Source organism: Trachinotus anak, unplaced genomic scaffold (genome assembly GCF_046630095.1).
Source record: "Trachinotus anak isolate AG129_WGS33_773 ecotype Australia unplaced genomic scaffold, CSIRO_AGI_Tana_v1 ptg000025l, whole genome shotgun sequence".
In the NCBI taxonomy this organism is placed as follows: domain Eukaryota; kingdom Metazoa; phylum Chordata; class Actinopteri; order Carangiformes; family Carangidae; genus Trachinotus; species Trachinotus anak.
The window spans coordinates 18,136,675-18,151,409 of record NW_027273876.1 but is presented as its reverse complement, the minus strand read 5'-3'; the positions used below and the strand labels follow the sequence as shown (position 1 = coordinate 18,151,409).

At 39.4% G+C, this 14,735-nt stretch overlaps 1 protein-coding gene across 4 annotated transcripts; it reads right to left on the bottom strand.

Annotated features, from left to right (window-relative positions):
* Positions 1–6,226: 6,226 nt before the first annotated feature.
* On the bottom strand, positions 6,227–13,711 carry LOC139608764 (uncharacterized). Of its 4 annotated transcripts, none has more exons than XR_011685089.1 (5): positions 12,359–13,711; positions 11,224–11,284; positions 10,906–11,105; positions 8,498–9,161; positions 6,227–8,323 (listed from the first exon to the last, which is right to left on the bottom strand). XR_011685089.1 is itself a non-coding variant. In XM_071462826.1 (5 exons), exons 1-5 carry the CDS (start codon positions 12,579–12,581, stop codon positions 9,038–9,040), a joined length of 558 nt encoding a protein of 185 aa, XP_071318927.1. In that variant the 5' UTR covers positions 12,582–13,711; the 3' UTR covers positions 6,227–9,037. The 4 variants fall into 4 exon arrangements, 3 of the variants coding, with proteins under 3 accessions (XP_071318927.1, XP_071318924.1, XP_071318926.1); XM_071462826.1 differs by having other exon boundaries at positions 6,227–9,082; positions 9,133–9,161; XM_071462823.1 differs by having other exon boundaries at positions 6,227–9,161.
* Positions 13,712–14,735: the final 1,024 nt, after the last annotated feature.

Here is a 14,735-nt window from a genome sequence, read left to right as displayed (position 1 = left end):
TCATAAGCTTCACCACATGTGCCGCACTGAAAATTTCTTGTGAATTTAGCACTACTACATTCATCTCTATCTTCTGTTGATTAACCATGTTTGGAAACTTGCCATACTCTGCTACTTAATTTCTCTGCTACTGTATAGATATCTACTACTGCCATCCATATTAAGTAATAATTATCAATAATTAATATATAATTGTATATATTCACGTTGTTATGATCTTAAGGCTTAGACATGTGATTTAAGACTAATTTTGTGCAAATGAGATGAGAAATAGTTAAAATAATAGATAATAATAGTAGTATCATTACAGTCATTTGTAGTTTATATGTAGTCACTTGTGCAATGAGATGAGATAATGTGAAAATGTGAAATCACAATAAGATCTAATTTATATATGATCAACGTAAAGTAACTGCATTAGTAACTGCAACCCTAACCACAGTACAGGCATACTGTAAACCTCACCGGAGGAGGTTAATAATGCAGGCAAGAATTTCAGATGGCATTTTAACATCTGTTCATAATATATTGTAAGCTCATATGTTTGCGTTCCTTACACAGTAGTTTAGCCAAAGTGTCCATGTATTTTAGTAGTCTGCTGTTGGTATGTAGTCAGCTTTGCAGTGAAATAAGGAAAATAAGATAATTGATTAAATGCAAAAATGTAAAGGTCAAACCTCAGTCTGGAATCGTTTATGATGTTGAACACAAACTTAATAGTCATATACTAGTCATAATATTAAGTCAACAGGTAAAACTGTGCACTGATTTATTGTACTAGTTTTTATAGTGAATTATATGATGGGTGAAGAAGTTCAGTCCATGTCCTTGGTGCTTTCGGTGTTCCACTTTACAGGATATTTGAGTGCGAGGTCTGTTTTTACCCACCCCGTCACCATCTGTAGTAATAATAATCACTACATGTTTTATTTAAAATGCTTTTATCCTGGCAAAGTCTCAAACTGCTACAGAAAAGCTCCCATATAAAAGCTTTATGTCTCTGTGGATTTGGAGTTACCCTGGGTTCTGATGAGGCTCTCATCAGGCCTTGTAAAATTCATGTTCAGAAATTTGGCCTGTCTTGCAGAGGGTCAGTACATCAGTGAGACTGGTACAGTTTTAGTGACAGAGAAAATGTAGTCAGGGTTTTTTTTAACTGTGGAGAAAAGTGGAACTGAGATAAGCTGCCTTTTCAAAGAAAATGTGTAGATCTTCCAGTGGTGCCAGCATTCAAGATGGCCGCATAGCGGAATCATCTGCTGAGCTGGTCACCTATCCCCCTCCTGTAACTGTGATTTAAATATTTTAAACACAAGACTGATAAAACAATCAAGAATACAGTAAATTCAGAAAACTATTCCATAATGTGGTTTGAGAAGTCAAATTACTGGACGGACTCATGAAGACATGGTGGACAACATGGCAGCTTCTCAGGTATTGGAATTACAGATAAAGCCTAGCCGAATTAGCTAGCATTAAAACTCCGCTACAGGGCATTGCATCTGATATAAGTGGACTGAAAGCAGTTATGGAAGCAGTTCAGAATACAGTTGAGAAATTACGGACTTGGATGACTGAAACCAAAACACGGACATCTGTGCTGGAAGCTCAAGGCCATAGCAGGAAGGAGACTACGATGAAAACCATTATACAGCTACAGGAAATAACAATCTATCTTGAAGATGTCGCCCATCAATAGCATTTGTATAGTGATAGAAGGCACAGAAGGGCAAAATATGCAAGGGTTTGTGCAGAGGCTTATCTCTGAATCACTGGTCATTGGAGTAACACAGGGTTTTTGAAATCCAATACTCCCTCAGAACCAGCTAACGAGACAGCAGAGACCGACACATTCTTTTGCATTTCTAGAGATTCATATCCAGAGAAGCGGTGTTACAGCAGCCAGGGAAAAGGGACAAGGACACGGGAAGGCAAACAGATACCTATCTTTCAGGATCTGTCTGAGGACATCATCCAGTGATGCAAGAAGTTTGATGGAGTGAAAAATCAGGTACAGGAGAAGGGGCTACAGTATGCTACAACATATCCTGTTGTAGTGAGAGTGGTTGCTGACAATGTCCGACATGCGTTTACATCGCCCGAGGAAGTTGGAGATTTTCTTTCATCAGAAATCGGATAAAACCAATAAAACACAGAGTATACCACAGATGGCTAAAGGACCAAATAAACCACTTCCAGGTTTTGGTTATGTAGACTATTATGTGAGTCATCTTTGATTTCAACACCTACAAACCAGGATGTCTGAGTAATGTTACTGGACAATATATAAGGATTATAGACAGATTTTGCAGCATTTTGGATGCATTCAAAGCCTGTTTGAGGGGTCATTTAATACAACATTGTGCCCAAAAAGATGCATGCATGTGTAGGCAGAGGAACTATGAACAAGGGGAAACAACAGGGAGGTTCTTAGCCCAGAGAGTAGATGAACAATATAACCAGACACTAATTCCTTCTGTGGAAAATGAGACCCTCTTCTCCCTCATACAGATAATTGAAAGCACTTTACTAACTAATTTGGGCTTATACCTGTGGGGTAAAATAAACATCCTAAAAATGATAACACTTCCACAAATTAGGTATATCACATATCTCTTAACTTTGAGATTCCCTTCCACAATACTAATAAGGTACAATACTATTTTTTACTGTAGAAGATCAAGCTCCAGGTTTGGTCTCAATAGAAAAGGAACTTGCAGAACACTTTCCCATTCAGGCTTTTATATCACAAATGAGGAGAAATTCCATTTTGGATTCCATTGCTTACATTTGCAAGAGAAACTTGGAGAGTAATTGTCTTTATTAAAGATGTGTTCGAGGATGACAATTTTATGTCATTTGAACAGAAAATGGTTAAATATAAAATTCCTAAAGATTTTTAAAGATTTTTGGAAATGTCTTGTTGTTGTATAATGAAATACAAAGAAAGCTTCCCCTAATACATCAAACTGCAATACAGGAAATAGAGAACTTGGGAGGAGGAACGAGGGGAGATGGCAAATGAGGTATGGGAGGATATTGTTAGTTCCCGGCATAAGACATTGAGGGAAGTGTAGACTAGGTTAATTACTTTACAGGTCCATACACAAATATCTGGCCCTTCAGCTGCTAAATGCTCCACAATGTTCATCAGCTGGTCTCTAACTGCATCTGTTTGCTGAGCAGGTAGTGGACAGTGGCTTTTTACTGCTGTTTGAACAATGAGCTGAAAGATACTACAGTGCTCCATAGACCTGAAGGGAACTGCACTACACTACAAGTGACAACCACTGTAAAAAATGATTTTGTGGTCATGTAGATATTAAATAATGTATTCAGTAAAATATTTTCAATATAATTGTGTTCTTGATTATTATGTAAGAAATAATTTAAGTAAATATTAATTAAAATGTATATGAATAAAGTCCACTCACTGGTATTCTATTTAAATAAAACAAGTATTCTGTTTATGTAAAGCCAAATTAGGAGAGTATTGAGTGAATCAAACCTAATGGAATCAGGTAGTTTTTAATTCAAAAGCACTTGCCGTTGTAGCAGTCTATCATCATGCTGAAAGATATTTAAGAAGAGTGCAGACTGCCAGTGTCTCTCGTTGTCCATGTTACAAATCTTTCAAATAGCTGGCTGGTTGACTACGGTAAGGAAATTTATTTTATTTTCACCTGGAAACTGTGATGTAAACATTATACCATTTTTATGGTTTGCTGTTATTATTATAAAAGTTATAAAAGTTATTATTTTTAGCTAGATGGCTGATGTGTTTTTCACCTCTTTGACTCACTGCACATGCTGCTTAACTAATCTGTACAATTTATGTGCACAGCACAGATGTCAGCAAGAAGGGGAAGATGCATTATCTAGTAGGGTGATGTTGTGCAATATTATGAACAGGACATTGTGGAGACTTCTGTATTGAGAAGTGTGTCAAGGTTTGTGTGTGTGGCAGTGCTGCCCTGTAGCTGACTTTATTTGTAATGTGACCGTAAGATGGACCACAATTACGGTTGGACTGTACAGCAAATGAATGACTCACAGGCAGGTTTTGCAGGTGTAACCGATGAGGCCTTTTATTTATCCTTTTTCTGGAGCAAGCATCCCAGCATCAGACCAGCAACACACAAGTTGTTAAAATGGCGCCCTTTTATACTGTGCACTGGCCAATTACCACGGGAGACTCCACTCACAGGGGTCCAGTGCTTGATCACAGATTAACACCTTTTTTCCTTTTCTCACAGCCCCACATACATACATATTCTCATACCCCCACACACAGACATATTCCCTTCCTCACTAACAAACAAAACCCAAACCCACATTACATCTACTACAATAAAATACATGTTTCTGAATCACCCCACACCAATTTACACCTGGTTTAGCCCGGAACTATAAAACATGGGGACCGTTGTCAGGGGAAGCCTTTTGCCCGAACACCCTGCAGACAAAAGACTGGTAAGTAGTTAACCCATTTATGCTTCCTCGTTGCACCTTCACAGACTTATTGCACATACACATTACATCAACCATTACATTATCTTGGCTTAGTCTAAGCTCATGGTCTTGTTCTGTAACACATAGCTGCACATTTACTCACATGTCCTTCTTTTCCAGGTGGAGCTGCGTGGCCTACACAGCACCCGCCATCCAATAACAATTAAAAGAGGACAAACTCATGGACCCAAATATTCCAGCCCGTTGTGCAAAGTGTAGCTATGCCATGTGCAAAAATGCAATGTTGTCAAATGTATTGTGCCAATCTTCAATAAAGTGCATGTGTTCCGATTAAAGTGTCTGTGCAATTGTTGAGGTGCATATGTTCCCATACCCCTAACAGTCAAAGTGCATGGTGCCATATTTACATTGTCCGGTGATGAAGCGCTCTTCGTCACAGTGACATACATCATGTCTTCACTTCAGCCCAGATTTTAACCTCGAATTACATTCACAGTACTGCATCTTTATGTGTAGTCTTTTTTTTCAGGAGACAAAGAGGATTGCTTATTACTTTTGAATGAGAAAGTGTGCCCACTCAGTGCTCTGAAATATAAGCTTGGTTCTCCATAAGAAATTTGATTAACCACATTTCAAACATTGTGCAAATATCTCCCTGACCAACATCAGGCCTGGGCTGTGCAAGATGATGCATCTTGCACATCAAAAGTTCATAATACAAAATTCAGAGGTGTACTATTCTACATATGAGGGAAGAAAGATAGTGGTTTATACAGCATGGACAATACAGCTTTAATTGACAAACAGTGTGAAGCTGTTAGGTGTATCTCATTTAAAACTGTCTGTGTTTTTCTTAGATGGCTTCAAGTTTGATGGCAGTGTAAAATCTATTGTTTTAGTTGTTTTAGCTGTACATTAATTTTAAGATCATGTTGGCAACACTAAAATAAAGTGAAGAGTTCTTCACGCTTGAGTTTGTTATTCCTAAGAAAGAAAAATATTCATATTTAATTGACTGCAAACAACTGACTGCAATACATTCAAATCAACGCACTAATTAATGTATTTGAATATTACTTAATTATATATCATTGATGTGTAGAATTAGATTGATTTTTATTTGTACTATTTACAAATTCAGTTATTTTCTGTTTTTCATATCACCTCAATATTTTTGTTTAGGTTTTAACTATTTCCTTTGTTGTCCTGTTCTCTAGAATGTCTGTTCTCACAGATGTTGTGAGACAGACACTTGGTTTTACATTGCATTTTTTAGTTTATTTAGAAATTGATATAAGTATAATAAAATCATTACAAAATATAGGTAGACAATTGAGAACCTTATAATAAATAAACATTTTGAATACAACACAGATTCCCAATACTCCATTTGTAGGATTAAAATTTGGGGCACACAACAATGAAAACTTAACTTCTCTACAATTTCCCCAACACAAACACGTTTGTACAGAGAAGCTGGCTAAATGCTTAACACACTGTAGCAGTTTGGTTTCTTTTGGCAACCAGATTCTAAATTACCAGAAATCACATATCCCATTCTGAGATACAGATGTTCCATCGCGATCCCTTCTAATATTACCTGCTACCTATTTACTGGATTTCACTGTCAGTAATTACAGTGGTGTTACCTATCACCATGGTGACTCATGGTGGCTTGTTGGCTGAATGTGCAGGATGTGTCAGAAAGTGGTGAAATGGCATCAGGGACAGTATGGAGAAAATGACAGTGGTGTAGTCTCATGTACTTTTATTTTTCCCCAGGAAATACCACACACAACCACAAATGAGGCTGAGCATCATTAAACATTTTTGGATTCTAGTGCCAATACAATACCATTCATTTATGTGTGAATACAACTTTTTTTTTTCATTACCATACTTTGATAAGTATAAAGATGATATCTATAAATTTCTCTTTCCCATGAAACAAAAGAAACCAAACTTTTCCTATTGTTGTTTTTCATGAATGTAGCTAGATAACTAGCTGGATCTGTAGACGTCCGTGCCTGCTAAGGTTTGATTGATAAACTGTTTGTCAATGAACCCAACACCAGACCATGTGAATCACTAACAAATCTGAGATGTGGCTGGTGATTCAGAGGCGTAGAACCAGGCTGAACGATCTTCAGCAGTTCTGTCATAGAAAAGTAGTGCATATTATTATGCTAAGTATGATAAATGCCCTAAGGTGATGTCAACTGAGTCAGTGATGGTCAAGTCTGAAGACAAAAAGTTTAAAAAGTAAAAAAAATGGGGGTGTGGAGGTAGAATACCTTCAATTAATAAGTAAATAAATCTGAGTGTCTAAACAGAGAGGGAGACGGACGAGCAGACACATACACAAACTGGTAAGAAGCCCTACTATTAAGCCCTGTCTGTAGGGCAGACAGGGGTTAAAGTGTCTGGCTTTTGACTGTCTATGAGTCTGACAGTACTACAGGAGAGTAATGCTAAATGTGTGGAGTTCTGTTTTAAGGGCATTTCATTAGAGACTTAAGACTTAAAGTACATTGTTGATTTTGGAGAAATTTACATCCAAGACAATCATTGTTTTGTAAATGAAATTTCAATCTCAACCTTTAAGAAAACATGAATTAGAGGACCTTGAAGTGCTCACAGAAATTTGAACATCTACAATTCAACTGTACTCAACAAACTGCATCTGCTGTGGAGGCTCATGAGATACACTCAAAAGCTACTTATGGACCTTGTGGTGAGATTATTTGTTAACTGGCTAATCTATGATTTACAGAACTACATGATTGAAGAATGAGTAGATAAGATTATGAATCTAATGAAATATTCAATTCCATCTTACAGCTCTTGACGGTTGCTACACAGGGATCAAACTGGGCTGGAGCCCACTGAAGCTGAGCTCCACCTCCTGACATCTAAATCACACCCTATCAGAGCTCAGTTCTGTTTCCTTCTGCAAAACAGCATAAAAAGTCTCACACTAATGGCTTGAAATCTCCTTTTTCAGACACTGCCTCACACTGACCAAAAATGTAAAATGTTCTTTTTTTGGCTTTATTAAATATCTGTGGTCATCACACAGCAGTAGGATCCACACTGTCTCCACACTGAGAGAAGGGCAGCTGCAGTAACTTCTTTGATGATTTCAATCTTCTGGTTTGGCTTTGTGTTCTGACTGTAGCCTTTTGAACCTTTTCTGCACAGTAAATAAGTCCCAGTAAACAGGTGAGCTGATCCACACAGATTCACAGTTTCTACAGTGAAATCACTGTGATCCATGAGGTGTTCATGAGGTGTCCAACTCCATCAAAGCTGTCGCTAGATTTTTATTTTCAAGTCCTAATATCATTTAATTATTGGCTAGAAATGCATCACAAATGGCCTTTCAACGCCTGATGCTACAGACACATTTTGGCTGGTACCCCAGAAGTATTGAGGTTCTATACCCAGCATGCCCAACATGGTGACAAACTTTTTCAGCTATCTGTGGTTCTGCATATGACAGTCTAAAGATGACTTCTGCCCAAAGTTACAGCTGCACTCTTGGCACTGATATGGTTTCTCTCCTGTATGTTTCCTCATGTGGACCACCAGGTTGCCTTTCTGAGCAAACAACTTTTTACATTCTTGACAGTGATAGGGTCTCTCTCCTGTGTGGATCCTTGTATGATTGACCAGATCAGATTTCTGGCAGAAGTTTTGCCCACAAAACTGGCACTGATATGGTTTGTCCTCTGTGTGGATCCTTACATGTCGTATTAAAGTCTTAGTCCTGCAGGCCACCTTGGCAAAATATTCTTTATGTTGAGATGACTGGGCTCTGTCTCACCTTCATGCTGCTCACCTGGGTTCACTGAAAGGGGCACATTATCATTACTGTTAGTGTCTAATACTCCATCATCAGCTCCAATTGGCTCAGTTTTAATGTGATCCACTGTAAATGCAGCTGAGGAGCCTTTATGTATGTCAGCAACAGCCTGCATTTGGTCCAGACACAGGGGTTTCAAGGATTCCTGATCAAACTCACTTTTGTCATAGGGAGTGATAGCTAGTGGAAATGTCTTAATGCCAGATTCATCCTGTCTTGGGTCCTGCACTTCTTCCATCTTACTGGCAGGTGTCACTGATCCGAGATGACTTTCTTCACCCATCTTTTCACTAAAACACTGATATGGTTTCGCTTCAGTGTGTTTCTGTCTATGAATAAACAGACTGTCCCTCTTGTCAAAGCTTTTGTCACAGTCTTGACACTTGTATGATTTAGAGCCTTTATGCATTCTGGTGTGAATGATGAATTCAGACTTGTGGCAGAAGTAGCGGTCACAGAACTGGCACTGGTAAGAAGATTTGTCCTCTGGATGCTTCTTGACATGTCATACCATTGTCTTTTTGGAAGAAAAACCACTGAAGCAAACGGGACATTTAAATAGTTTCTTCACTTTGAGGATTTTCAAAGGCATGTTCAGGTCACACTCTTTTATATCATCATCTTCATCAATATCAATCAGTATCTCCTGATCACTTTTATCATTTTCACTGGCAGGAGAAGCGTGTGGATAAGTGTTGTTCATGGTGCAACAGTCTTCTGTGGGCTGTGAAGTGGTGTTGTCTGGTTCTTCCCAGCTTACACTGGGAAGAACCAGACAACACCATTGTTGTCTGCAGCTCAATGGCTGACACGTGAAGATAGTCTGAAGTGAAAAGGAAAATAAAATACATTTTACAGACATTAATGCGATTTACAGTAGGAACTGGGCATGGATGATTTATATTGTGTAAGTCAGACTGATGTCATAGTTTTTTTTCACAGTCATGTGTCCTGCATTGCTACTTTAAAACATACTTTTAGACTTGCATATTTTGACATTTCAACATACTGAATGGTATTTGAATCTATTCTGAGGGGCTGAGTAACACATTGGTAGAGATGTTCCCATATCATATTTTCCTTACTGACATGATTCTGATACCTGAACTTGAAATTTTCACAGCTGTATACTGTATACATTGTATGGCTGTGATATGATTGCTGTCACTGTTGTATAGCATGGCTCGGGTTAAACCCTTTGAAAACACAGAATCATTCCCATACAAATGTTGTTTAAACAATTCACTTACAGTAATTAAGTAGTCTGATTACAGCATTCATTTTGGGTCTATTCATATTTGACAATATATGGAAAAAGAATTCAAAACTGCTGTAGCTTACTACTGCAATCCATCATATGCTGAGACTTTCTTTAAGGTTTTGGGACCACAATGTGTTACAAGCAGCAACAACCGACCATGCCTGCTCTCATCACATGACCTAAAGGCTGGAAAAGCTGTGCCAGTTAAAACAGAAACACCCCATCAAAACATACAAATTCTCAATAATTATAATATACATAATAATACAATAATTATAGCTTATAAGTCCAGATCCGGATAGGGCAGCATCTGGGTCTGGTCCAAGACCTACACTCCACCTATTAGTGACCTCGGCCAATGACAATGACAAGGGCTTAAAAAACATCTTTCTAGAAGAGAGCAACTGGAATACCACTGAAGGCTATCAAGAGGATGTCCACTTGGCATAGACTCTGAGTATGGCTGGGTGATATGACTTCAAATCAATATCACGATTATTTCAAACGTTTACCACAATTCTGATTAATGAACAGTTACATTGGCGCTTATCAGTCTCTTTTTTTTGAGCCATGCACTTTTCATATTCAGCAATGTATTGTGTTCCAGATGATAAAACAAATTGGTGGGGTTATGTGGTGTGCATTCACCAATGTTTGGTAGCCAGGACTCATAAGACCAAATCCAAAAGTCTCCCGTCTAGACTACAATGCAATCCTGGAGTTTTCAAACTAAAATGAGGTCAGCAGTGTTTCCAAACGTCTCAGTTTTAGGGGCTCGAAAACTCCAGAGAAGTGTTGATACCAGGCGTAAATGTGGCGGAAGTGTTGCATTTTAAAACCAAAACATATTAGTGTGGCTGTAGCCTGAGGCTCAGAATTTACACTCATGTTCTCCATGAGACCAGAGATATTTTATTACTCTGAGTGAGCTCCACAAACACTAGTGTTCCAGTTTCTCCTATAAATTATAAATCAGCATGGGTCACCTGAAAACATTTGCCCCAAAATACTTTTTGTGTATATTATTTCTTCTTTTCTATAGTCTGTATGAATAGGCATTAGAATGTGAAGATAGGTACTTAATATGTATTATAAATATAATGTGTGCCAGAATTATGCATTGCAGTGTAACAGAATAGACAAGACAACTGGCTTCCCTGTTCAAAATTTAGCTTGTGAATACAGCACTGTTTTGCAGACACCAGTGTCCTGCCTGCCACATGTCATGGATGCCTTCAGACATTTGTGTGTCTTTATTTGATCCTAGTCGTGACTTTCTTTATAAGCAAACCTCTGATAAACTGACCTTCACTGTGTGACTGGGCAACATCCAACAGACTGCGGTGGCTGTCTACAACCCACTTGGAACAGGACATTTCCTCTTCATGCTCTATAATGGTTCTTTCTGCTATTTTGAAGATCTTTTTGGCAGCTGCAGACAAACACTCACTGATGAGCGCTCTCAGCAGCTCCATCTTTGCTGTCTTCACCATGCTGAGGTGTTCTCTACAGTGAGGGTACGTGGGAGGAAATGTTTGTGATGCAGACATGAGCACTGAAGCTGACTTGTTAGTCCTGATTGCTCCACAGATCCACCTGTACTTGTTGTGTCCTGAGATCATACCTCGCTCTGGCCATGTGAGGAGTGAACATCTGATTCAGCAGTAAGACAGTGAAGTGGTAATCTGAAAGACATTTAAAGGAAATAATATGGTGAATTGAACCCCATTCAAATCTGAGGGTGAGAATTCTATGCCAAAGGAAAAACGTTTTCACGTCTGCACGGGTCTATATCAGATGAGGTACATTTAAAATCATTATACTCAACTTATTTAAGCACTTGAAAATTTTCAGCATTTCACTTTTACAAATCCTCATAGAACTGTTTTAAATAAGAAACATGTTTTACATAAAGATTCCCATTTACTAGGCAGTCAAATTATACATAGGAAGACGACTCCTTACACATTGAAAGCAGATGATCATTACAGTATGGTGTAAAGATGATTAATTTGTCAATTAGTCAACAAGTCAACTGAGAGAAAATTTATCAGCAATGATTTTGATAAGGTTTTATTGGTTAATTTTTTTTTTTTTCAAAAATAGTTCCACCTTGATTAATTAACGAAAAAAAAACTCAGATTAATTGAAAATAATCACTGGTTGCAGCCCAAGTATTAAAAGTACACAAAATGGATACTGTTATGATTGGATGTTATTACATGTTGACCGCTAGGCGGCAATACTGGTTTGTGGTCAACTTACCGTACCATATAAGGGAGTAGAGCAAGACTGTATTAAGACACCTGTATGTTGAGAACGTGAGTTATTAAAATAAGTTACTTGCTAACAACAACTGCTTCATCTTTGGAACACAAACATGACATGGTACCAGGAGTAAACTGGAATAGACGACATGGATTTGAAACCACCGGAAAGTTTGAAACTAACGGGGAATGTCGACGAGAACTGTGGCGCACCTTCAAACCATGGATGTATTATAAGAACTTATTATAAGAATAAGAATAAATAAGAATAAATATAATATAATATAAGAAGAATAAGAATAAAGCTTCAAACAGCAGTTCCACCTGTATGTTGCGGCCATGGGACTTGAGACAAAGCCGGAGGCAAGAAAGGTAGCGCTGCTGCTAACGATAGTAGGGCCACGGGCCATAGAAGTGTTTAACACGTTCGTGTTTGACAGTCCTGATGACAGTGAAAAGTTGGATGTAGTGCTTAGTAAATTTGATGCTCACTGTTCTCCGAAGAAGAAGAGAGGTACGTGTTCCGGTCTCGTACACAGTGGCAGCACGAGCCCTTTGATAGCTTCCTGACGGACCTGCGGCTGAAGGCGCAGTCCTGCAACTTCGCAACGCTGAAGGACTCCATGATTCGGGACCAGATTGTCTTCGACGTGGAGGATAAAAAGGTCAGAGAGAGGCTACTACGAGAAATGGAACTGACGCTGACAGGAGCCATCAAGATCTGCCAGGCGAGTGAGCTGTCCCAAAAACAGGTGAAGACCGTCAGCGAGATGTCTGCAGTCGCCTCGGCGTAGGTGAGCGACAGCGCGGCAGCGGTTGGAGCAGTGTCGTATCAGCAGAGACGGCGCGTGCAGACCCGGCCTGCACAGCAGTCGGAGGACGTGATGATAAGCTGCAAGCGCTGCGGCTCACAGCACAAGCCTAGACAGTGTCCAGCGTTTGGTAAGCAATGCTCCAGTTGCCAGTTGCCTTCTCCAAACGGAAAGAGGGGAAGAAAGGAAAAACTGTAAACTTAGTGGAGGAGCCTGATCTCAGTGACACGTTCTTTGTTGGTATGGTGAATTGTGAAAGTGAACAAATAAATAATCCAGACAATGTACATGATGTCACTAGAGAAGATAAATGGATAGCTCCTCTAATGATAAATGGGACTGTAGTCACCATGAGATTGGACACTGGTGCGAAAGCAAATCTCATAAGCTTGTGTGATGTAAAGGCAATGAAAAATAAGCCACAAATAAAAAGGAAAGAATCTGGACTGAAAGACTAAAATGGGCGGCCAATTAAATGTTTGGGCACATGCAGGTTGAGTGTCACAGTAAAAGGAAAAGGGCACCACCTATTATTCTTCTTTGTTGTGAATGAGGGACATGAATCACTTCTGGGTGACAGAGCCTGTGAAGAACTGGGGCTTGTGAAAAGAGTGTATCGCATTATCCCAACCATAAACCCAGTAAAAGACTCTGTGGACACAAAAGTTCAGAACTTTTCAGATGTTTTCAAGGGTTTTGGTGTTTTGCCCTTCACATATAAAATACAGTTGAAAGAAGGTGCTCAACCAGTTGTGCAGGCAGCACGCAGAGTTCCTGCTCCACTGAAAGACGGCCTAAAGAAAGAACTCAACAGAATGATCAGGCTAGGGGTGATCAAAAAGGTTAATGAGCCTACAGACTGGGTCAACTCAATGGTCATCACAAAGAAAAAGAATGGAGAGTTGAGAATATGTATGGACCCTAAAGACCTAAATGAGAGCATAAAGCGTAAACATTATCAAATACCTACTCGTGAAGAAATCATCGGTGAAATGTCAGGTGCCAGCTACTTCACGAAGCTTGACACCTCACAAGGCTTCTGGCAGCTGAAACTGGATGAACGCAGCACAAGGTACTGTGCCTTTAACACACCCTTCGGCAGACACTGCTTTCTCAGACTGCCCTTTGGAATAAAGTCAGCACCTGAAATATTTCACAGAGCGATGGAGCAAATCATCAAGGGCTTGGATGGAGTTCGAGTCTACATTGATGACATCATCATATGGGGGTCCACAGCCCAAGAGCACAATGAGAGGCTGAACAGAGTTATGGAGCGCATACAAAAGTATGGACTAAAACTCAACAAGAGTAAATGTGAGTTTGGTGTTCAAGAAATCCTCTTCCTTGGAGACAAACTGTCTGTGCGTGGTGTCCAACCAGATCAAGACAAAATACATGCAATACAGAACATGCCAAGGCCCACAGACAAAACAGGTGTGCTACGCATCATGGGGATGGTCAATTTCATAGGGAAATTCATTCCCAATCTGACAGCAAAGACATCATGCATACGGGAGCTTCTGCACAGGGACTGTGAGTTTAAATGGACAGTGAAACATGAGCATGAGTGGCAAAAACTCAAGAACACACTGACCTCAGCACCTGTGTTGTCATTTTATGACCACACGAAGAGGATAAAACTGTCTACAGATGCCTCCAAAGATGGTATTGGTGCCGTTCTACTCCAGGCTGAGGGTGAGCACTGGAAACCAGTAGCCTATGCATCTAGGGCTATGACAAAATCTGAATGTCGATATGCTCAGATCGAAAAAGAATGTTTGGGACTAGCGTATGGTTTGGAGTGGTTTCATAGCTATGTGTACGGCCTGCCGTCTTTCACAGTCGAGACGGATCATCGACCACTGGTCGCCATCATCAAAAAGAATCTGAATGAAATGTCTCCACGGATTCAGCAGTTAATGATGAAGATGCAAAGGTATGGTTTTGAACTGATATATACTCCAGGTAAACACCTAGTCCTTGCTGATGCCCTATCCAGAGTAACTACAGGCGACAGTGTGAATGCAACTGACGAGGACATACAGTGTCATGTGAAC